The 23,911-nt window shown below is 45.3% G+C and overlaps 1 protein-coding gene across 3 annotated transcripts in view; it reads right to left on the bottom strand.

Moving 5' to 3' along the window:
* gtf2e2 (general transcription factor IIE, polypeptide 2, beta) overlaps positions 1-23,911 on the bottom strand; it is a 244,217-nt gene that overhangs the window by 199,417 nt on the left and 20,889 nt on the right. For all 3 annotated transcript variants that reach the window (XM_070865079.1, XM_070865073.1, XM_070865064.1), the window contains exon 2: positions 9,842-10,003. In XM_070865079.1, the coding sequence (XP_070721180.1) occupies positions 9,842-10,001 (160 nt within the window). In that variant the 5' untranslated portion in view covers positions 10,002-10,003. The remainder of the gene's footprint in view (positions 1-9,841; positions 10,004-23,911) is intronic.

Raw genomic sequence — 23,911 nt, 5'->3', positions numbered from 1 at the left:
ACAGTAGTAGAGAGATTGGGGACAGCATCAAACAAGAAATAAGGGATGCGTGCAATAGAGGTACAGCAGTTATCATGGGCGACTTTAATCTACATATAGATTGGACTAACCAAACTGGTAGCAATACGGTGGAGGAGGATTTTCTGGAATGTATTAGGGATGGTTTTCTCGACCAATATGTCGAGAAACCAACTAGAGGGCTGGCCATCCTAGACTGGGTGATGTGTAATGAAAAAGGACTAATTAGCAATCTCGTTGTGCAAGGCCCCTTGGGGAAGAGTGACCATAATATGGTAGAATTCCTTATTAAGATGGAGAGTGACACAGTTAATTCAGAGACTAGGGTCCTGAACTTAAGGAAAGGTAACTTCGATGGTATGAGACGTGAATTGGCTAGAATAGACTGGCGAGTGATACTTAAAGGGTTGACGGTGGATAGGCAATGACAAACATTTAAAGATCACATGGATGAACTTCAACAATTGTACATCCCTGTCTGCAGTAAAAATAAAATGGGGAAGGTGGCTCAACTGTGGCTAACAACGGAAATTAAGGATAGTGTTAAATCCAAGGAAGAGTCTTATAAATTGGCTAGAAAAAGCAGCAAACCTGAGGACTGGGAGAAATTTAGAATCCAGACAAAGTGCTTAAGTAAGAGGGGGAAAATAGAGTATGAGAGTAAGCTTGCTGGGAACATAAAAACTGACTGCAAAAGCTTCTATAGATATGTGAAGAGAAAAAGATTAATGAAGACAAACGTAGGTCCCTTGCAGTCAGATTCAGGTGAATTTATAATGGGGAACAAAGAAATGGCAGACCAGTTGAACAAATACTTTGGTTCTGTCTTCACGAAGGAAGACACAAATAACCTTCCGGAAATACTCGGTGACCAAGGGTCTAGTGAGAAGGAGGAACTGAAGGAAATCCTTATTAGGCGGGAAATTGTGTTAGGAAAATTGATGGGATTGAAGGCCGATAAATCCACGGGGCCTGATTGTCTGCATCCCAGAGTACTTAAGGAAGTGGCGCTAGAAATAGTGGATGCATTGGTGATCATTTTCCAACAGTCTATCGACCTATAGATTGGATTGTAGCTAATGTAACACCACTTTTTGAAAAAGGAGGGAGAGAAGACAGGTAATTACGGACCAGTTAGCTTCACATTAGTAGTGGGGAAAATGTTGGAATCAATTATCAAAGATGAAATAGCAGCGCCTTTGGAAAGCAGTGACAGGATCGGTCCAAGTCAGCATGGATTTATGAAAGGGAAATCCTGCTTGACAAATCTTCAGGAATTTTTTTGAGGATGTAACGAGTAGAGAGACAAGGGAGAACCAGCGGATGTGGTGTATTTGGACTTTCAAAAGGCTTTTGACAAGGTCCCAGACAAGAAATCGGTGTGCAAAATTAAAGCACATGGTATTGGGGGTAATGTATTGACATGGATAAAAAACTGGTTGGCAGACAGGAAGCAGAGAGTCGGGATTAACGGGTTCTTTTCAGAATGGCAGGCAGGGACTAGTGGGGTGCCGCAGGGCTCAGTGCTGGGACCCCAGCTATTTACAATATACATCAATGATTTAGATGAAGGTATTGAGTGTAATATCTCCTATTTGCGGATGACACTCAGCTGGGTGGAGGTGTGAGCGGTGAGGAGGATGCTAAGAGGCCGCAGGGTGACTTGGACTGGTCAGGTGAGTGGGCAAATGCATGGCAGATGCAGTATAATGTGGATAAATGTGAGGTTATCCACTTTGGGGGCAAAAACACAAAGGCAGAATATTATCTGAATGGTTACAGATAAGGAAAAGGAAGCGCAACGAGACCTGGGTGTCATGGTACATCAGTCATTGAAAGTTGGCATGCAGGTACAGCAGGCGGTGAAGGCGGCAAATGTTGGCATTCATAGCTAGGGGATGAGAGTATCGGAGCAGGGAGGTCTGACTGCAGTTGTACAGGGCCTTGGTGAGGCCTCACCTGGAATAGTGTGTTCAGTTTTGGTCTCCTAATCTGAGGAAGGACCTTCTTGCTATTGGGGGAGTGCAGCGAAGGTTCACCAGACTGATTGCCAGGATGGCAGGACAGACACATGAGGAGAGACTGGATCGACTGGGCTTGTATTCACTGGAGTTTAGAAGGATGAGAGGTGATCTCATAGAAACATATAAAATTCTGATGGGACTGGACAGGTTCGATGGAGGAAGAATGTTCCCGATGTTGGGGAAGTCCAGATCCAGGGGTCACAATTTAAGGATAAGGGGTAAGCTATTTAGGACCGAGATGAGGAGAAACTTCTTCACTCAGAGTTGTTAACCTGTGGAATTCTCTCCCGCAGAGAGTTGTTGATGCCAGTTCATTAGATATATTCAAGAGGGAGTTAGATTTGGGCCTTACGGCTAAAGGGATCAAGGGGTATGGAGAGAAAGCAGGAAAGGGGTACTGAGGTGAATGATCAGCCATGATCGTATTGAATGGTGATGTAGGCTCGAAGGGCCAAATGGCTTACTCCTGCACCTATTTTCTATGTTTCTATGAAACCCAGAGCTCGAGCTCCTCCAGCTGGCAGCCTTTATCTCAAGTGGGATAGAATAAAAAGAGGTAAAAGTTATGCTTCAGTTGTACAAAGCCTTGGTCCAACCCCATGCGGAGTACTGTGTTTAGTTTTGAGCACCGGATTTCAGAAAGGATATATTGGCCTTCGAGATGGTGCATCGCAGATTCAACAGAATTATACTGTAACTTAGAATCATAAAAATTTACAGCACGGCAGGAGGCCATTTCGGCCCATCGTATCCGCAGAGCTACCCAGCCTAATCCCACTTTCCAGTTCTTTGCCCATAATACTGACGACTACATGTGCGGGAAGTATATCTGCCTCCAGCTCCTTTCGGACAGCATTGCGGCACTAGAACTGCGGGTGGATGAACTCTGGAGCTGAGAATCACGTGAATAGCACGTTTAGCGAGTTGGTCTCACCGTAGGTAAAGGGTACACAGCCAAATATGAAATGGAAGAGCAACAGGAAGAGCAGTGTAAGGAAGGTAGAGCAGGGGGCCCCTGCGGTCAGCCCCCTGCAAAACAGATACACCGCTTTGGGTACTGTTGAGGGGGATGACTCATCAGGGGAGAGCAGCAGCAGCCAAGTTCATGGCACCGTGGGTGGCTCTGCTGCACAGGAGGCAGGAAAAAGAGGGGGAGAGCTACAGTGATAGGAGATTCAATTGTAAGGGAAATAGATAGACGTTTCTGCGGCCACAACCGAGACTCCAGGATGGTATGTTGCCTCCCTGGTGCAAGGGTCAAGGATGTCTCGGAGCGGGTGCAGGACATTCTGAAAAGGAAGGGTGAACAGCCAGTTGTCGTGGTACATATAGGTACCAACGATATTGTAAAAAATGAGATGAGGTCCTACGAGACGAATTAAGGGAGCTCGGAGTTAAATTAAAAAGTAGGACCTCAAAAGTAGTAATCTCAGGATTGCTACCAGTGCCACATGCTAGTCAGAGTAGGAATCGCAGGATAGCCCAGATGAATACGTGGCTTCAGCAGTCGTGCAGAAGGGAGGGATTCAAATTCCTGGGACATTGGAACCGGTTCTGGGGGAGGTGGGACCAGTACAAACTGGACGGTCTGCACCTGGGCAGGACCGGAACCAATGTCCCAGGGGGAGTGTTTGCTAGTGCTCTTTGGGAAGAGTTAAACTAATATGGCAGGGGGATAGGAACCTATGCAGGTAGACAAAGGGGAATAAAATGGAGACAGAAGCAAAAGATAAAAAGGAGAATAGTAAAAGTGGAGGGCAGAGAAACCGAAGGCAATAAACAAAAAGGGCCAATTTACAGCAGAATTCTAAAGGGTCCAAGTGTGTTAAAAAGACAAGCCTGAAGGCTCTGTGCCTCAATGCAAGGAGTATTCAGAATAAGGTGGATGAATTAACTGCGCAGATAGCAGTGGCTAACAAGGGAAATTAAGGAGTGTTAAATCCAAGGAAGAGGCATACAAATTAGCCAGAAAAAGCAGCAAGCCGGAGGACTGGGAGAAATTTAGAATACAGCAGAGGAGGACAAAGGGTTTAATTAAGAGGGGGAAAATAGAGTACGAGAGGAAGCTTGCCGGCAACATAAAAAATGACTGCAAAAGCTTCTATAGATATGTGAAGAGAAAAAGATTAGTGAAGACAAACGCTGGTCCCTTGCAGTTGGATTCGGGTGAACTTATAATGGAGAACAAAGAAATGACAGACCAATTGAACAAGTACTTTGGTTCTGTCTTCATAAAGGAAGACACAAATAACCTTCCTGATGTATTAGGGGTCCAAAGGTCTAGTGAGAAGGAGGAACTGAAGGCTATCCTTATTAGGGAAATTGTGTTAGGGAAATTGACGGGATTGAAGGTCAATAAATCCCCAGGGCCTGTTAGTCTGCATCCCAGAGTACTTAAGGAAGTGGCCCTAGAAATAGTGGATGCATTGGTCATCATTTTCCAACAGTCTATCAACTCTGGATCAGTTCCTATGGACTGGAGGGTAGCTAATGTAACACCACTTTTTAAAAAAGGTGGGAGGGAGAAAACGGGTAATTATAGACCGGTTAGCCTGACATCAGTGGTGGGGAAAATGTTGGAATCAATCATTAAGGATGAAACAGCAGCGCATTTGGAAAGCAGTGACAGGATCGGACCAAGTCAGCATGGATTTATGAAAGGGAAATCATGCTTGTCAAATCTTCAGGAATTTTTTGAGGATGTAACTAGTAGAGTGAACAGGGGAGAACCAGTGGATGTGGTGTATTTGGACTTTCAAAAGGCTTTTGACAAGGTCCCACACAAGAGATTGGTGTGCAAAATCAAAGCACATGGTATTGGGGGTAATGTACTGACATGGATAGAGAACTGGTTGGCAGACAGGAAGCAGAGAGTCGGGATAAACGGGTCCTTTTCAGAATGGCAGGCAGTGACTAGTGGAGTGCCGCAGGGCTCAGTGCTGGGACCCCAGCTCTTTACAATATACCTTAATGATTTAGATGATTGAATTGAGTGTAATATCTCCAAGTTTGCAGATGACACTAAACTGGGTGGCAGTGTGAGCTGTGAGGAGGACGCCAAGAGGCTGCAGGGTGATTTGGACAGGTTAGGCGAGTGGGCAAATACATGGCAGATGCAGTATAATGTGGATAAATGTGAGGTTATCCACTTTGGGAGCAAAAACACGAAGGCATAATATTATCTGAATGGCGGCAGATTAGGAAAAGGGGAGGTGCAGCGAGACCTGTGTGTCATTGTTCATCAGTCATTGAAGGTTGGCATGCAGGTACAGCAGGCGGTGAAGAAGGCAAATGGTATGTTGGCCTTCATAACTACGGGATTTGAGTATAGGAGCAGGGAAGTCTTACTGCAGTTGGTCTGGAATATTGTGTTCAGTTTTGGTCTCCTAATCAGAGGAAGGACGTTCTTGCTATTGAGGGAGTGCAGCGAAGGTTCACCAGACTGATTCCAGGGATGGCTGGACTGACATATGAGGAGAGACTGGATCAACTGGGCCTTTATACACTGGAGTTTAGAGGAATGAGAGGGGATCTCATAGAAACATATAAGATCCTGACTGGACTGGACAGGTTAGATGCGGAAAGAATATTTCCGATGTTGGGGAAGTCCAGAACCAGGGGACACAGCCTTCGGATAAGGGGCAGGCCGTTTAGGACTGAGATGAGGAGAAACTTCTTCACTCAGCGAATGGTTAACCTATGGAATTCCCTGCCGCAGAGAGTTGTTGATGCCAGTTCATTGGATATATTCAAGAGGGAGTTAGATATGGCCCTTGCAGCTAAAGGGATCTAGGGGTATGGAGAGAAAGCAGGAAATGGCTTCTGAAGGAATGATCAGCCATGATCTTATTGAATGGTGGTGCTGGCTCGAAGGGCCGGATGGCTTACTCCTGCACCTATTTTCTATGTTTCTAAGGGCATATCCAAGTATTTTTTTTGAATGTGGTGAGATTTTCTGCCTCTACTACTCTTTCAGGCAGTAAGCTCCAGACCCCCACTACCCTCTGGGTGAAGACATTTCACCTTATATCTCCTCTAAACCTCCTCCCAATTACTTTAAATCTATGTCCCCTGGTTGTTGACTCTTCTGCCAAGGGAAACAGGTCCTTCCTATCCACTCTATCCAGGTCCCTCATAATTTTATACACCTCAATCAGGTCTCCCCCTTAGCCTCCTGTTCCAAAAAAACAGACCCAGCATCTCCAATCATTCCTGATAGCCAAAATTCTCCAGTCAAGGCAACATTCTTGTAAATCTCCTCTGCGCCCTTTCCAATGCAATCACATCTTTCCTGTAATGTGGTGACCAGAACTGCACCGTTCTCCAGCTGCGGCCTAACCAGTTCACACATAACCTCCTTGCTCTTGTATTCCATGCCTCGACTAATAAAGGCAAATATTCCATATGCCTTCTTAATCACTTTATCCACCTGGCCTGCTACTTCCAGGCCAGGTCCAAGACCACCCCAACTTCTATCGTCGAGCTACAGTACGCGGACGACGCCTGCATCTGCGCACATACAGAGGCTGAATTCCAGGACATAGTCGACGTATTTACTGAGGCGTACGAAAGCATGGGCCGTACGCTAAACATCCACAAGATAAAGGTCCTCCACCAGTCTGTCCTCACCACACAGCACTGCCCTCCAGTCATCAAGATCCACGGAGCAGCCCTGGACACCATGAACCACTTCCCATATCTCGGGAGCCTCCTATCAACAAGATCAGGCATCGACGACAAGATCCAACACCGCCTCCAGTGCACTAGTGCAGCCTTCGGCCGCTTGAGTAAAAGAGTGTTTGAAGGCCAGGCCCCCAAAACTGCCATCAAGCTCATGGTCTACAGGGCTGTAGTAACATAGAAACATTGACATAGAAATATAGAAAATAGGTGCAGGATTAGGCCATTCGGCCCTTCGAGCCTGCACCGCCATTCAATGAGTTGAACATGCAACTTCAGTACCCCATTCCTGCTTTCTCGCCATACCCCTTGATCCCCTAGTAGTAAGGACGACATCTAACTCCTTTTTCAATATATTTAGTGAATTGGCCTCAACAACTTTCTGTGGTAGAGAATTCCACAAGTTCACCACTCTCTGGGTGAAGAAGTTTCTCATCTCGGTCCTAAATGGCTTACCCCTTATCCTTAGACTGTGACCCCTGGTTCTGGACTTCCCCAACATTGGAAACATTCTTCTTGCATCTAACCTGTCTAAACCCGTCAGAATTTTGAACGTTTCTATGAGATCCCCTCTCATTCTTCTGAAATACCGGCCCTCCTGTGCGGCTCAGAGACATGGATCATGTACAGCAGACGCCTCAAGTTGCTGGAGAAATACCACCAACGATGTCTCCGCAAGATTCTACAAATCCCCTGGGAGGACAGGCGCACCACCATCAGCGTCCACATCCAGACGAACATCCCCAGTATTGAAGCACTGACCACACTTGATCAGCTCCGCTGGGCAGGCCACATAGTTCGCATGCCAGACACGGGACTCCCAAAGCAAGTGATCTACTCGGAGCTCCTTCATGGCAAACGAGCCAAAGGTGGGCAGCAGAAACGCTACAAGGACACCCTCAACGCCTCCCTGATAAAGTACGACATCCCCACTGGCACCTGGGAGTCCCTAGCCCAAGACCGCCCTAAGTGGAGAAAGTGCATCCGAATGGGTGCTGAGCAGCTTGAGTCTCAACGCCAAGAGCATGCAGAAATCAGGCACAGGCAGCGGAAAGAGCGTGTGACAAACCAGTCCCATCCACCCCTTCCCTCAACAACTATCTGTCCCACTTGTGACAGAGTCTGTGGGTCTCGTATTGGACTGTTCAGCCACCAAAGATCTCACTTCAGGAGTGAAGCAAGTCTGCCTCGATTCTGAGGGACTGCCTATGATGATACCTTTAGGAATCTGTGGACTTGCACTCCAAAGGTCCCTTTGTTCCTCTACACATTTCAGTGTTGTACCATTTAATGGGTATTCTCTTGCCTTGTTAGACCTCCCCAAATTCATTACCTCACATTTATCCGGATTGAATTCCATTTGCTACTGTTCTGCCCACCTGACCAGTACATTTATATCTTCTTGCAGTCCACAGCTTTCTTCTTCACCATCAACCACACAGCCTATTTTAGTGTCATCTGCAAACTTCTTAAATCATACCGCCAACATTCTATACCACAAAAATCAAAGAACCCAGCACTGAGCCCTGTGGAACCCCACTGGATACAGCCTTCCAGTCACAAAAACACCCATCAACCATTATCCTTTGCTTCCTGCCTCTAAGCCAATTTTGGATCCAACTTGCCACTTTTGTTATCAATCTGCCATATAGGACCTTATTAAAAACTTAGCTAAAATCCATATGCACTACATCATACACATTGCCCTCATCGACCCTCCTGGTTACCGCCTCAAAAAATTCAATGTTAGTCAGACATGACCTACCCTTAACAAATCCATGCTGACTGTCCTTGATTAATCCATGTCTTTCCAAATTAAGATTTATTCTGTCCCTCAGGTTACATTAGGAGAACAGATTCCCTTAAGTTTAGAAGGTTGAGGGGTGAGCTAATTGAGGCATTTAAAATGTTAAAAGAATTAGATAGGGTCGATAGAGAAATTATTTCCTCTGGTGGGGCCCACTTGAGATAAAGGTGAACACTCCATGGGGACACAATCTTATTAGTTATATCATTTAGAAGGGAAATAAAGCAGCACTTTTTCACAAAGACTAGAAGAAATATTGTATACACCCCCCACCCCCCCCGAAAAAAAACAGGATGCTCGCAAAACTGGATTCAAGGGATATGGAACTAATGCAGGTAAATGGTGCTGAGGTACAGATCAGCCTTGATCTAACTGAATAGCGGAGCAGGCTCAAGGGGCGGAATGCCCTACTCCTGTTCCTATGTTCCTATGCTGGTCACTCAAGGGTGACAGAGGTTTTTGTGCAAATGAGAGCCAAACAAAAGTCAACAGTGCACATTCAGGGAAACTGAGAGTTCCAGTTCATCTACTAGGAGTCTTTGGTAACGTCCAATCCAATCGTCCTCCTCCAAGTCGTCGCCCTCCTGAACTGGCTCGCGCTGTATCTTGCAGTGGTATGCCGCCACGCTGCTCCTTTCTGAATGTGTTGTTGGGCAAGACCTAGCTCGGTCAAGCCCGTGTACAACGGCCACCACACGTTAAAAAAAATCCACGCACAGGCATCTTCCACTCTTCAATGTGTAGTTCACAACCTGGAGTATCAGATCCTTCATTGAAACACCTGTGAACTCATCCCTTTTTGGTGTGGAAGCAGGTCATCCTCAATACAAGGGATCGACTAAGAAGACTAGGAGTTTGTCTTTGGTTTAGTTCCCTTCATTTTGTATTCTTTAAAGGTTCCAAAAGGTTACAGCATGACCAACTTCAACAAAAAGCCTCGATGTGCATATCTATCTTCGTGTAGCACATTCTCCCTGGAAATAAACACTTCCTACATACTCCCTCCCATCCACCCACCACCCCCCTTCCAACTAAAAGAAGAAAGTATAGAAGTACCAGCCGAACAATAAAACCGGTTATGTATCACAGATATTTATTTTAGTCTGAGGTCACCAATGAGATTGCTTTAAATTATATTTCTCACGATATCCAATTTCAGCAGTGCATATTAACTAAACATTTTCAAAAACAATTGTTGAAATATGTGAACTTCATTTTCTGGCATTGCAATTCAGCATTTTATATGGTCTGACTGCCAGTTCTACTCAGTAAACTTAAATGAAGCATTTAACAGACACACCACCCAATTTACCTGAATTTTGCTTTGAAGAACCTCCCTGATCTGGCCTTGGTTTCTTCTTTTTGGAACTAGAGGAACCTGAAGAGGTAGGCACTTTTCGTTTCTCTACAGCAGGAGTGGAAAGGGCACGCTTCTTAAACAGTTCCCTTTCTTTCAACAATGCTGGATCCATGTCTACAATAGAAATAATTAAATATGGTTTATTTCAATAGTTAATTGAACACAAATTCAAAGTAAATCATTTAAATTTGAAGAGCACTCCCCTCATGCAAGTTTGTATGGTAAGTGAGAAGCAACAGGCTGTAATTAGGTTCAATTTCCAGTTAGCTGACTTCAATTACAGCTCCTCTGGGAAAAGTAATGGCCAGCATTCCCACAGCTGATCTCTACCCAACAAACCCATATCCATTAGAAGTCCTTCCCACCTGGAACTTAAGTAGCCTGCCAACAGCTAAGATTCTCACATTAATAATTGTTACTTAGGCATGGTACCAGGTGACCGGAATAAACCCCAGCAAGGAGTTAATGCTTTTAGGTTAAAGAAGGAAAATTGAAGCTCCTCGTCATATATCTCTACGAGCAATAATATCAATAAAGGAACTCTCAACATAAAACATTTTGTAGATTTACAACACCTCAAAGAACCAATCATCTCAGTGCAGATAAATGGAAAGGCATTGAAACCTGAAGTACCTTGCAGCCATAGTAAGATGACATCTTTTTTTCTTTGATATGGAATCACAAGGTGTTTTGTGCTGTGGATGAATAACCACGCAAAAGTACACATTCTTGGGGCTCAATTTTCCCCAATGCTGTTTTTTGGCGTATTTCCAGAGTTACGCCCTTTTTTTGGCCCCAACTACTCCAAAAAAACAACTAGCAAGTTTCCCTATTCTATTTTTTGAAATTGGCGCCGCAAAGCCCATCCTTCAGATTCGGGGGGGGGGGGGAGGTGGAGCCTAATGTCTGTGCCGAAAAAACGATGCCCTCTCTCTCTCCCCCCCGCCCCCCTTCTGCGCATGTGTGGAAGAAAAAAGGACATTTTTGACATGATTGCTATGGGCGCGCATACCCAGTACAGGTCCAAGTCTGCATTTGGCCATTTTTAGAGAGCCAGCTGTGTGCGAGAACTTTAATTCTCATTGGAAAAATCGGAGCTGCAGTACAATATGCAACGCGGCTCAAGGACCAAGAATTTCTTATAGGGTGAAATGGAAACACTAGTTACTATAATTGAGGCCAGATGGCACGAGCGGGACATCATAAAAGGTCACATAAAAGTATCACCAAAAGAAATGAAGAAATGCTGGAACCAACTGTGCAATGATGAGCACCCCAAGGTCCGTAAGCCAGTGCAAATAGAAGTGGTAGGACCTTGGTCAAGTAGTTAGTGCAAGTAAGATTTTCATTTATTCAATGGAATTGTAATTGTAAATGTGATCATCTGTATATGTCCCACCCAGAAAAAAAGACACCCTCTTTTTTTAAAAAAAAGTTATATTTTCATCTTTGCAGAGGAAGGTGGCACACAACAAAAGGAAAAGAACTCGAACAGGAGGAGGCCCAGCAAATCTGCACCCACTGACACCCTTGGAAGAGAGTCGCTGCTTTGATGGGTCCTACCTGGAGAAAAGCAACCACCATTGTACAAGCTGGGCCCATACTCGAGGGAGAGGGCAAGTCCTGCAAATTCCATAGTCTGGCTTTGCTAAATGTTAAGTCCTGCACGGGCTAGCCATGCTTCGGTTCATGGGGATGTCTCCGTCAGCTACACTTCGGTTGATAAAATATGTTGTAATTCATCGTGGTCCTTCAAATCAGCCTGCTGCCTGCACTGTGTGAGCCTACTCATGCCAGTCACCCTGCCTCCTCCTCTGCTGCTAACCATTTGTCTGTTCTTTTATATTTTGCAGAACTTGAGGCCAACCCTGACGATGCAGAAGATTCAGATGCAGATGAGCCTGAAGAAGAGACCATCTTCCAATCCCACCTTCCAGACCAGGAGCATGGGGGTGGGGGCGAAGGTGAGGGGGAGGGGGAGGTGATGGATGAAGCCCCCACTGTTGTACTCACTTTGGAGGTGCAGGTGCCACCCATTGAGGTGCCAGCCCCTTTCCTGAGTGGTACGAGTGCTGGTGGGACATTCCATGGTTTCCCCACAGTCCAAGGCTGGAGATGTCAGTAGGGTTCAGCAAGACACACCAAGGGCCCCACCGTCCAAGGCTACAGGTCCCAGTGGGATGCAGCGAGCTACACCCAGAGTGAGGATGGGAAGGAGAGCTCAACAGCACTCACCTGAGGTGCAGGATCTAACAGATGTGGTTCAGATGTTGACAATGAGTGCGGAGAGCATTGACCTTACAAGATCACTCCTGGACACCCTCAGTGGGGTGGGTGATGAGGTAGCAGAACTGTCGGGAGAAGTAACAACATTCTAACAAGAAATGGGAACACGGTCTGGAAACATGAGGGAGGGAATGTCTCAGGCAACTAATACAATGTCGGTGCACATGAAGGAGGGAATGTTACAGGTAGCTGAGACACTGTTGGTTAACATGAGGGAGGGAATGTCACAGGTCATTAAGACACTGTCAGGGCACATGAGGGAGGTAATGTTGGAGTTAGCTGCCACAATAAGGGAACACGCTCAGACCCCGCGGCCATTGACGGAATCAACTGCCACTCCCACTCCAATCCTCAGACCAGCCTCTGAAGAGGCCCAAGCCGGGACTTCCATATTACTGCCTGCCCCCCACCCCCCTCCCATCATGAAGTGCGCACTACCCGAGATGTTCGAAAGAATAAGCTTGGTACCAAACCGAGAAACGCTGCGCCACCACCTGCAGGCAGGGGTGAACAAGATCAAGCACAACGGTCTTAGAATAACGTGGAGGAATGTGGAAGTACAGACCATAAGGTCACTGGTCTGGGCAGACAAAGCGGAGTCAATTTCCCCCAACACAAAGACAGAGTATGCACTATCAATTTCAGCAGGAAAGAAGCTAATTACCTTAGACTTACTGACCTAATCACCTCAGACTTACTGGAACCAACTCGACATCAGGAAAGACCCTGATCACCTCAGACTTACTGGCACCAACTCGACTAGTTAGGCATGAAAAGGAGGGTATAAAGATAGACAGGTTCAGACAGTCTATAGCGAGGACTTAGGAGTAACACTCGGCAGAAGTAGGCATCAGGGAAGAGGATAGGTTAAGCGAATGGGCTAAGGTTTGGCAGATGGAATACAATGTCGGAAAGTGTGAGGTCATCCACCTTGGGAAAAAAAAACAGTAAAAGAGAATATTATTTGAAAGGGAAGAAATTACAACATGCTGTGGTGCAGAGGGACCTGGGGGTCCTTGTGCATGATTCCAAAAAAGTTAGTTTGCAGGTGCAGCAGGTAATCAGGAAGGCAAATGGAATGTTGGCCTTCATTGCGAAAGGGATGGAGTACAAAAGCAGGGAGGTGTTGCTGCAACTGTATAAGGTATTGGTAAGGCCGCACCTGGAGTACTGCGTACAGTTTTGGTCACCTTACTTAAGGAAGGATATACTAGCTTTGGAGGGGGTACAGAGACGATTCACGAGGCTGATTCCGGAGATGAGGAGGTTACCTTATGATGATAGATTGAGTAGACTGGGTCTTTACTCCTTGGAGTTCAGAAGGATGAGGGGTGATCTTATAGAAACATTTAAAATCATGAAAGGGATAGACAAGATAGAGGCAGAGAGGTTGTTTCCATTGGTGGGGGAGACTAGAACTAGGGGGCACAGCCTCAAAATACGGAGGAGCCAATTTAAAACCGAGTTGAGAAAGAATTTCTTCTCCCAGAGGGTTGTGAATCTGTGGAATTCTCTGCCCAAGGAAGCAGTTGAGGCTGGCTCATTGAATGTTTTCAAGTCAAAGATAGATAGATTTTTAAGCAATAAGGGAATTAAGGGTTACGGGGAGAGGGCGGGTAAGTGGAGCCGAGTCCACGACCAGATCAGCCATGATCCTATTGAATGGCGGAGCAGGCTCGAGGGGCTAGATGGCCTACTCCTGTTCCTAATTCTTATGTTCTTAAGAGACCCTTGACGGAACAGTGTTCGGACGGACTGATCATCCAGGGACCTATTGGGTAACTATAAAGTATAAGTGGTGAGTCTTGTACTTCTGTATTAAACGAACATTAACAGTACCGCCATTGTCTGGTGTGTCATTTGGTATTTAACTCAAGAACCGTCGCAGGCAACTTCTAATCGTACGACTAGCGAAATTGCCTTTCGAGCAACAAGGAGAGATGGGTGCAGCCTTTCTTTGCTGTTATTATTATTGTTGTTGTGACTGTTGTAACTGTTCTCAAATTAAAAGTTGTTTCCAAGTTATATAAATTTACAAGTTTAAAAGTTTGTAATTGATCTTAACTGAAAACTTAAAAGTTTGAGACAAGAATATTTTTATTAAAGTTAAATACAAACAAGTGTTGATTACATTTTTGAATAAAATATATTTTAAATTATAACTTAATCATTTACGTTATTTGCTCCATTAGTAACACAACTTTTTGAAGTAAAGAAGAATCATTTCCATTATTTGTTCCATTAACACAACACAACACATTACAGAACAGGTCCAAACAGTAAACATGGTCCATTTAGAATAGTTGCCGCTCAGCCTTCAGACAGCAAAGCATTCACGGATGAGCTGCTGGTGGAAGGCTCGAGCAATCATTAAACGGGCACGATGGCCTGCCCCCCGTCGTGCTCCGGGTTCAGGTAGTTGCATGGCTTCCTCGTCGTACCTCCTCATCATCTGTATCTTCCTCCTCATCATCAGCCATTACCACCTCAGGTGGGTCTTCAACTATCAGCTGTTGTTGCCTCATGATGGCTACGTTATGCAGCATGCAGCACACAACAGTGAACTGACCAACAATCTCAGGGGAGTATTGCAAGTAGCCTCCGGAATGGTCCAGGCATCGAAAATGCTGTTTCAAGATGCCAATGGTCCTCTCCATTATGCTGCACGTCGCAATGTGCGACATGTTGTATTCCCAGTCAGCTTCCGCGGAGGGGCGTCATGAACCAGGTGGCGAGGCCGTACCCTTTGTCTCCCAGTAGCCAGCTCTGTCCTTCTGGTTGCTGCTGAAACATGGCAGATATAGCGCTCTTGCATAGGATGAACACATCATGGGTTCTCCCAGGGTATCTTGCATCAACTGATATGATGTGATGCATTTTATCACACGAGCACATCTCGGAATCCTCCAAAGGTGCTCACAAGGCGATGTGGGTACAATCAATGCAGCCCTGTACCTTTGGGAAGCCAGCAATCCTGGAGAAGTCCACAGCCCTTTCACGCATTGCCTGGACAGTCATGGGGAACGTTATGTAGTCATTCCTCCAGGCATATAGTGGAGCAGTCACCTGCCGAATGCAGATATGTGTTGCATGTTGAGAAACAGCACAAACATCCCCAGTTGTGGCCTGCAACAATCAAGATGCATAGAATGAAAGTGCAGCTGTAACTTTCACTTCAAATGACAAAGCAGTCCTCCCTCCAAGGTTGCATTTCTGCTCTTACTAACTTTCAGATCTTGGTTACAACTTCTTTGCAGAAACGCAGCTCTCTCACACAGTCTGCATCACTACGGTGCAGGTATGAACGCCCGTCTCGATATACCCGACGTGGGTAAGGCCTCCTGCCCATCATCCTACGTGCTCGGAGGTTCCTCATGGGAGGACGTCGAATCAATTGTCTCCTCCGCAGCACTATGATGCAGAAGGCTTGCACAAGGTATGGCATTGTCAGTATTGTCCCCATGATTAAACTGTATCTTTGCAAGAAGCTCAAAACAGCAGGACAAGCTTTTGTGGTCTCTCTCCCCAAGGTCGATGCTCTAGTATGGACCACACCCAGGTCTGCGCATGCGCAATAGGCTTACTTAGATCGGGAACACCCACCCATCCTGGGCTTCATTTTATGCTGTTTGCTGCATAATGTAAAGGTTCTCATCCCTTCAGTTCAGCTTCCACCCCACCAATCCCCCCTTGCCCCCGCCTTCATTTGATGCTGCTTGCTGAATAGTGCAAGGGTTCTCATCCCTTCAGTTTGGCTTCACCCCCTCCTGGACTTCTTTTGAAGCCGAGGCCCGAGCCTCTGTGTCTGGGCGAGGGACTGATTCTGCAGGCCGACACTCTGACCCTCTGACCCTCGAGCCTGGTTTGGAGACTTTCGGTGGTGGCGTGGCACTTTTTTAAAAATCCAGCAATAAAGAATTGCATTAAACTTCCATTTTCAGTTTGAAAAAAATTAAGCTTCATGATGCATATTTAATGTGTTCTTGACTCCCTCCAAAACATTGCATGAAAACAATGGCGTCTTTCTGCGCCGATTGTCTGATGTGTGCTAGTTTTTCTTAAGTGCCCAGGAGGTTTTTTGGGAGTGGTCACATACGCTTCCTAGGAGAAATGTAAGTTGGCCAAACTTGCATAAATGTGAAAAACTGCCGCAGACATCAGGTTACTATGACGCAAAGAAAAACCTTAAAAAATTGTTACTAACTGAGTTACGCTGGCGCACAATCTTTGGAGAAACTTGGATTTTTAAAATTTAAGCCAGGAAAACACTGCAAATCACCAGGGAAAATTGAGCCTGTAAAGTCCAGAATACAGTGACAGATTGTGATGATTTTGGACTTTTCATTTTGTAGGAATTGTCCAAATGTTTGGGAACTACAATAAAATGGGAACAAAATTCTCTCCTCTTTGGCTGCAGGAAACTGCCTCTATTATGTGGTTAAGCAGAAGTGTCAACATCCAGCTCTCTCTGTTCATAAGAACATAAGAAATAGGAACAGTAGGCCATACAGCCCCTCGAGCCTGCTCCGCCATTTGATACGATCTTGGCTGATCCGATCATGGACTCAGGTCCACTTCCCTGCCCGCTCCCCATAACCCCTTATTCCCTTTTCGGTTAAGAAAGTGTCTATCTCTGTCTTAAATTTATTCAATGTCCCAGCTTCCACAGCTCTCTGAGGCAGTGAATTCCACAGATCCACAATCCTCTGGGGAAATAAATTTCTCCTCATCTCAGTTTTAAATGGGCAGCCCCTTATTCTAAGATTATGCCCCCTACTTCTAGTCTCCCCCATCAGTGGAAACATCCTCTCTGCATCCACCTTGTCAAGCCCCCTCATAACCTTATACATTTCAATAAGAATATCTCTCAATCTTCTGAATTCCAATGAGTAGAGGCCCAACCTACTCAACCTTTCCTCATAAGACAACCCCCTCATCTCCGGAATCAACCGAATAAACCTTCTCTGAACGGCCTCCAAAGCAAGTATATCCTTTCGTAAATATGGAAACCAAAACTGCACGCAGTATTCCAGTTGTGGCCTTCCTTACCAATACCCTGTATAACTGTAGCAAGACTTCCCTGCTTTTATACTCCACCCCTTTGCAATAAGGGCCAAAATTCCATTGGCCTTCCTGATCACTTGCTGTACCTGCATATTAACCTTTTGTGTTTCATGCACAAGTACCCCCAGGTCCCGCCGTAATGCAGCACTTTGCAATCTTTCTCCATTTAAATAACAACTTGTTCTTTGATTTTTTTCTGCCAAAGTGCATGACCTCACACTTTCCAACATTATACTCCATCTGCCAAATTTTTGCCCACTCACTTAGCCTGTCTATGTCCTTTGGCAGATTTTTTGTGTCCTCCTCACATATTGCTTTTCCTCCTATCTTTGTATCGTCAGCAAACTTGGCTACTTAACATTCAGTCCCTTTTTCCAAGTCGTTAATATAGATTGTAAATAGTTGGGGTCCCAGCACTGTACCCTGCGGCACCCCACTAGTTACTGATTGCCAACCCAAGAATGAACCATTTATCCCGACTCTGTTTTCTGTTCCTTAGCCAATCCTTTATCCATGCTAATATATTAGCCCCAACCCCGTGAACTTTTATCTTGTACAATAACCTTTTATGTGGCACCTTGTCAAATGCCTTCTTAAAGTCCAAATACACCACATCCACTGGTTCCCCTTTATCTACCCTCTTCGTTACATCCTCAAAGAATTCCAGCATTTGTCAAACATGATTTCCTCTTCATAAATCCATGCCGACTCTGCCTGACTGAATTATGCTTTTCCAAATATCCTGCTACTGCTTCTTTAATAATGGACTCCAACATTTTCCCAACCACAGAGGTTATGTTAACTGCTTTTTTTAGTTTCCTGCTTTTTGTCTGCCCCCTTTTTTTAAATAGGGGCGTTACATTTGCAGTTTTCCAATCTGCTGAGACCTCCCCAGAATCCAGGACATTTTGGTAAATTACAACCAGTGCATGCACAACCCCTGCTGCTACTTCTCTTAAGACCCTAGGATGCAAGCCATCACGTCCAGGGGATTTATCTGCCTTTAGTCCCATTATCTTACTGAGTACCACCTCCTTAGTGATTGTGATTGTGTTAAGTTCCTCTCCCCCTATAGCCCCATGCTATTCATGCACCCTCTTTAAAATTTTACAATTTAGTTTATAATGCCTCTCCTCATTTTTCTTTCCAAAATGTATCACTTCACACTTATTAAATTTCATCTTACATGTGTCTTCCCATTTCACCAGTCTATGTCCTCCTGAACTGTGCCCCCATACCAAAAGTCCACGTCATTAATATGTATCAAAAGGAGCAGTAGTCTTAAAGCCAACCCTTCAGGACATCGTTGCATCTTACCCTCCAGTCTGTAAAGCAACTGTTTACAACTACTCTCTGCTTTCTCTTAGACAATTTCATATCATGATGCCTCTGCCCCTTTAATCCAACTTTGTTAAGTCTAATTTTTTAAAAAATAAATGGCCTGGATTTTACAGTGCCGATGACCGCACTTTGCAAAAAACCTGAAACTTGCGACCTGTCAAGTTTCAGCTCGACAGATCATCCGCATGCGCAGGAAATGGACTTTTACTGGCGGAGAGTTGGGCTATTTGCCCCACTACTGCCCACAAAATCTAACATCCCGTAAAAGCAGGCATATGGCCTTGTTTTACCAGCGTAAGGGTTTAAATAATTTAAAAAACATTTTAATCATGTAAACATTCAAAAAATGTTAAACTAATTTTAAGTTAATTTTTTCAAAAAAATTTATTTTTCTTTTAAATGTTTAAATTGTATTTTAATTAATTTTAAACATGTGATGATTTATTTTTATTTAGGTTGTGAGAAAATATGTTTATGTCATTCATAATATGCTTGTGGGATTTCCCGACATAAGCATAATGGGAATCCCCTTTTTAATTGGTTGGGCCGGCCCACAGGATCCCAGGGACACTTGTGAATCTCATGTGCCCCTGGGATACGCAGACGGTAAAAATAAATGTAGTATTGGTAGAGGACAGTACAGTTAGGGGGACAGATACTATTCTCTGCAGCCAAGAGCATCCCGAAGGCTGTGTTGCCTGCCCGGCGCCAGGGTTAAGGATATCTCCTGTGGAGAGGAACTTGGAGTGGGAGGAGAAAGATTCAGTTGTCATGGTTCACGTAGGTACCAACGACATGGGTAAGACAAAGAAAGAGGTTCTGCTGAGGGACTATGAGCAACTAGGAGCCAAATTAAAAAGCAGAACCACAAAAGGTAATAATCTCTGCATTACTACACGAGCCGCAAGCAAATTGGCATCGGGTAAATAAGATCAGAAAGATAAATGTGTGGTTCAAAGATTGGTGTGGCGGAAATGTGTTTCGATTCATGGGGCAACTAGCACCAGTACTGGGGAAAGAGGTAGCTGTTCCATCGGGACGATGTTCACTTGAATCATGCTGGGACCAGTGTCCTGGCGAATCGAATAACTAGTGGTGTGGATAGGGCTTCAAACTAAATAGTGGGGGTGGTGGGGAAGGGTTCATGTGAGTGGAAATTTAAAAAGTCAAAGAGAAAGGAGAAGGCAATAGTGCAGGATAGCGACAGGGGTAATGATAACCAGAGTGTGACAGGAAGGCACAGAGCGTATAAAGATAAGAGTACAACAGAAAGTAGAGTTACAGCAGGGAAAAATGGTAAAAAGAAAAAATTAAAAGCTCTTTATCTGAATGTGCGCAGCATTCGTAACAAGATTAGTTGACGGCACAAATAGAAATAAATGGATATGATCTGATAACCATTACAGAGATGTGGTTGCAAGGTGACCAAGGCTGGGAACTAAATATTCAGGGTTATTTGACATTTTGGAAGGATAGGCAGAAAGGAAAAGGAGGTAGGGTAGCTCTGTTAATAAAGGATGTGATCAGTGCAGTAGTGAGAAATAATATCATCTCAGAAGATTAAGATGTAGAATCACTTTGGATGGAGATAAGGAATAATAAGGGAAATAAGTCACTGGTGGGAGTAGTCTACAGGTGCCCTAACAGTAGCTACACTGTGGAACAGAGTATAAATTATGGAGTCTTGTAAGAAAGGTACTGCAATAATCATGGGCGATTTTAATCTTCACATAGATCAAATTATCAAAAGGAGCCTCGAGAATGAGTACATAAGAGTGTATTCAGGATGGTTTCTTAAAACAATAATGTTGTGGAACCAACCAGGGAGCAAGCTATTTTAGATCTGGTAATGTGCAATGATATAGGATTAATTAATGACCTTGTAGTAAAGGAAGAGTGATCATAACATGTTAGAATTTCAAATTCAGTTTGAGAGCAAGAAACCTGGGTCTCAACCAAGTGTCCCGAACTTAAATAAATCAATTACAAAAGGTATGAAGAAATATTTGGCTAAAGTAAATTGGGAAAATAGATTAAAGGGCAAGACGGTAGATAAGCAGTGGCAGACATTCGAGGAGATATTTCATAACTCTCAGCAAAGATATATTCCAGTGAGAAAGAAAGACTAACAGAAGGATGAACCATCCAAGGCTAACTAAGGAAGTTAAGGGTGGCATCAAATTGAAAACAAAGGCATACAATGTTGTGAAGATTAGTGGAAGGCCAGTGGATTGGGAAAATTTTAGAAACAAGCAAAGGACAACTAAAATGATAATAAAAGAGAGCGAAGATAGATTACTCGAAAAAAAATATAGAAACAGACAGTAAGAGCTTCTACAGATATATAAAAAGGAAGAGAGGAGCGAAAGAAAACATTGGTCCCTTAGAGGATGAGACTGGGAAATTAATAATGGAAAATGGAAATAGCAGAGACTTTGAACAAATATTTTGTAACGGTCTTCACGATAGAAGACACTAAAAGCATCCCAATAGTAATAGATAATTAAGGGGCTATAGGGAGGGGGAAACTTAAAACAGTCACTAGAGAAAAAATACTAGGCAAACTAATGGGATTAAAGTTGGACAAGTCCCCTGGACCTGATGGCATGCATCCTAGGGTCTTAAAATAAGTGGCTGCAGAGCTCAGCCATGATCTTATTGAATGGTGGTGCAGGCTCGAAGGGCTGAATGGCCTACTCCTGCACCTATTTTCTATGTTTCTATGGATGCATTGCTTGCAATCTACCAAATTTCCCTGGATTCTGGAGGTCCCAGCGGATTGGAAAACTGCAAATGTAATGCCCCATTCAAGAAAGAAGGGAGAAAGAAAGCAGGAAACTATAGACCCAATTAGCTTAACATCTGTAATAGCAGGACATTCAGAAAACCATAATACAATCAAACAGAGTCAGCATGATTTTTATCAAGCAGAGTCAGCATGGTTTTATGAAAAGGGAATAATGCTTGACAGGATGGATAAAGGGGACCACCGACTCCTCTTGGGCCCCGACTTCCGACTCCAGGAGGACTCGGCCCAGGAGTCGTCGGGAGGTCAGAGACCTGGAGCCGGGGCCCAGGAGGAGTCGGAGGTCAGAGGAGAGATCTCAAGGAGAGATTTCCTGTGGAATGGAGGAAGGAGGACAGTAGGAGTATGCGTGCTTGTATGAACTAGGCCCATTCAGCAGAGCCTGGTCTCCGGTCATCTTGGATACCATTGCCATTGGACAAAGTCCTTGTTCTGTCAAGCCCGTGTGGTAGCTAGTGTGCAACGGCCATCCCACGTTAAAAGAATTCACACACAGAAAGATGAAATTCGGGACCTGGAACATCAGGACCCTCGTGGACAACCCCAACAGCAACAGACCACACTATCGTTGTCCGGGAACTCGGGCGCTTCGACTTAAACATTGCCGTCCTATGCGAGACCTGGCGGGCAGGGGAAGGCCAGCTCAAAGAACAAGGTGGCGGCTACTTTTTCTGGAAAGGTAAACCAGAAGACAACCGCCTCCATGGGGTAAGCTTCACCGTAAAAAATGAGCTAGTGGGCCGCCTCAGAAACTCCCCTTGCTGGAACCAGGGCGCTACGGTCTTCAGCCTGTACTTCCCAACACTGGAAGCTACAGACGAGACCAAAGAGGAATTCTACTCCAGCCTCGAACAATCCCTGTCCTGAGTCTCAATGGGCGACAAGCTGATCCTCCTTGGCGACTTCAACGCCAGAGTTGAAAAGGACACTGACCTCTGGAGAGTTGTGATCGGCAGAGAGGGCGTAGGGAAAGCCAACTCCCAAAGGTAGCCTCCTCCAGATGAAATGTTTAGAACACGGCCTCGTCATAACCTGTTCCACAGAAGAGACAAATATGAGGCTTCATGGCTACACCTTCGCTCCAAGCACTGGCATCTGCTGGACTACGTCATCTTCCGAGCGAGGGACTGCAAAGCCGTGCGCACCACCCGCGCCATGACAGGAGCGGACGACTGCTGTACAGACCACCGCCTAATTGGCAACAGAAATAATGCCGCAGGAAAACCAACACCAGAGCACTCAAAGATCCTGTTATTCAACCAAGGCCTCGCTACCAACCCGACTCCTCCCAATGACCCAGAATGTCCACAATACCTGGTCTGACCTCAAAGCCTCCATAAATTAGCACCTGCAAAGAGATGTTTGGTCACTCAACCAGGAAACACCAAGATTGGTTTGATGAGAAGACCAGGAGATCCAGGAGCTAATATGCTGCAAGCTCAAAGCATTCTTAAATTGGAAACTCGCGAGCAATAAAGCAGCTATACGACGTCTGAAGGCCAAGGTCCAACAGAAAACCCGCTACCTAAAGAACAGATGGTGGGTGGCCAACCGCCACCATCTCAGCACAACTCCAGCCAGACACGAGGTTGAAAAGGCCATCGGACAACTGAAGGCGGCGGCATCAGGAGCAGATGAAATCTCTGCCGAAGCACCAAAATATGGCGGAGAAGCACTATTGGCATGGATTCATGACCTCATCTCTTATCTGGAAGGAGTAGAGCATGCCAGCAGACCTCAGAGATGCTGTAATCATGACCATCTTTAAGAAAGGTGACAAATCCGAATGCAGAGGAGTCTCCTTGCTGTCGACCACCAGGAAAGTCATCACAAGAATCCTCCTCAATCGCCTTCGCCCTGTGGCTGAAGAGCTCCTCCCAGAGTCACAATGCGGATTCCGCCCACCAAGGGGTACAATGGACATGATTTTCACCACACGGCAAATACAAGAGAAATGCTGGGAACACCACCAACCTCTGTACATGGCCGCCTTTGACCTCTCAAAGGCCTTCGACACTGTCAAATATGAGGGATTATGGACCGTCCTCCTCAGATTTGGCTGCCCTCAAAAGTTTGTCACCATCCTCCGCCTGCTTCATGATGACATGCAAGCCGTGATCCTGACAAACGGATCCGCCACACACCCGTTCCACATTCAGAACGGGGTCAAGCAAGGCTGTGTCATCCCACCAACGCTCTTCTCGATCTTCCTTGCTGCAATGCTCCATCTCACCCTCAGCAAGCTCCTTGCTGGAGTGGAACTAAACTACAGGACAAAACGGGAATCTGTTCAACCTCTGCCGCCTCCAGTCCAGATCCAAGGTCGCCCCATCCTCCGTCATCGAATTACGGTACGCAGGACGATGTTTGCGTCTGCGCATACTCGGAGGCCGAACTCCAAGACATCGTCAACACCTTCACTGAGACGTACGAGCATGGGCCTTACACTAAACATCCGAAAGACAAAGGACCTCTACCAACCTGCCCCATCATACAACACTGCCCCCAGTTATCAAAATCCATAA

This window comes from Pristiophorus japonicus, chromosome 2 (assembly GCF_044704955.1).
Source record: "Pristiophorus japonicus isolate sPriJap1 chromosome 2, sPriJap1.hap1, whole genome shotgun sequence".
NCBI classification, from domain to species: domain Eukaryota; kingdom Metazoa; phylum Chordata; class Chondrichthyes; family Pristiophoridae; genus Pristiophorus; species Pristiophorus japonicus.
Note: the sequence above shows the minus strand (reverse complement) of the source record. Positions and strands in the feature narration are given on the sequence as shown.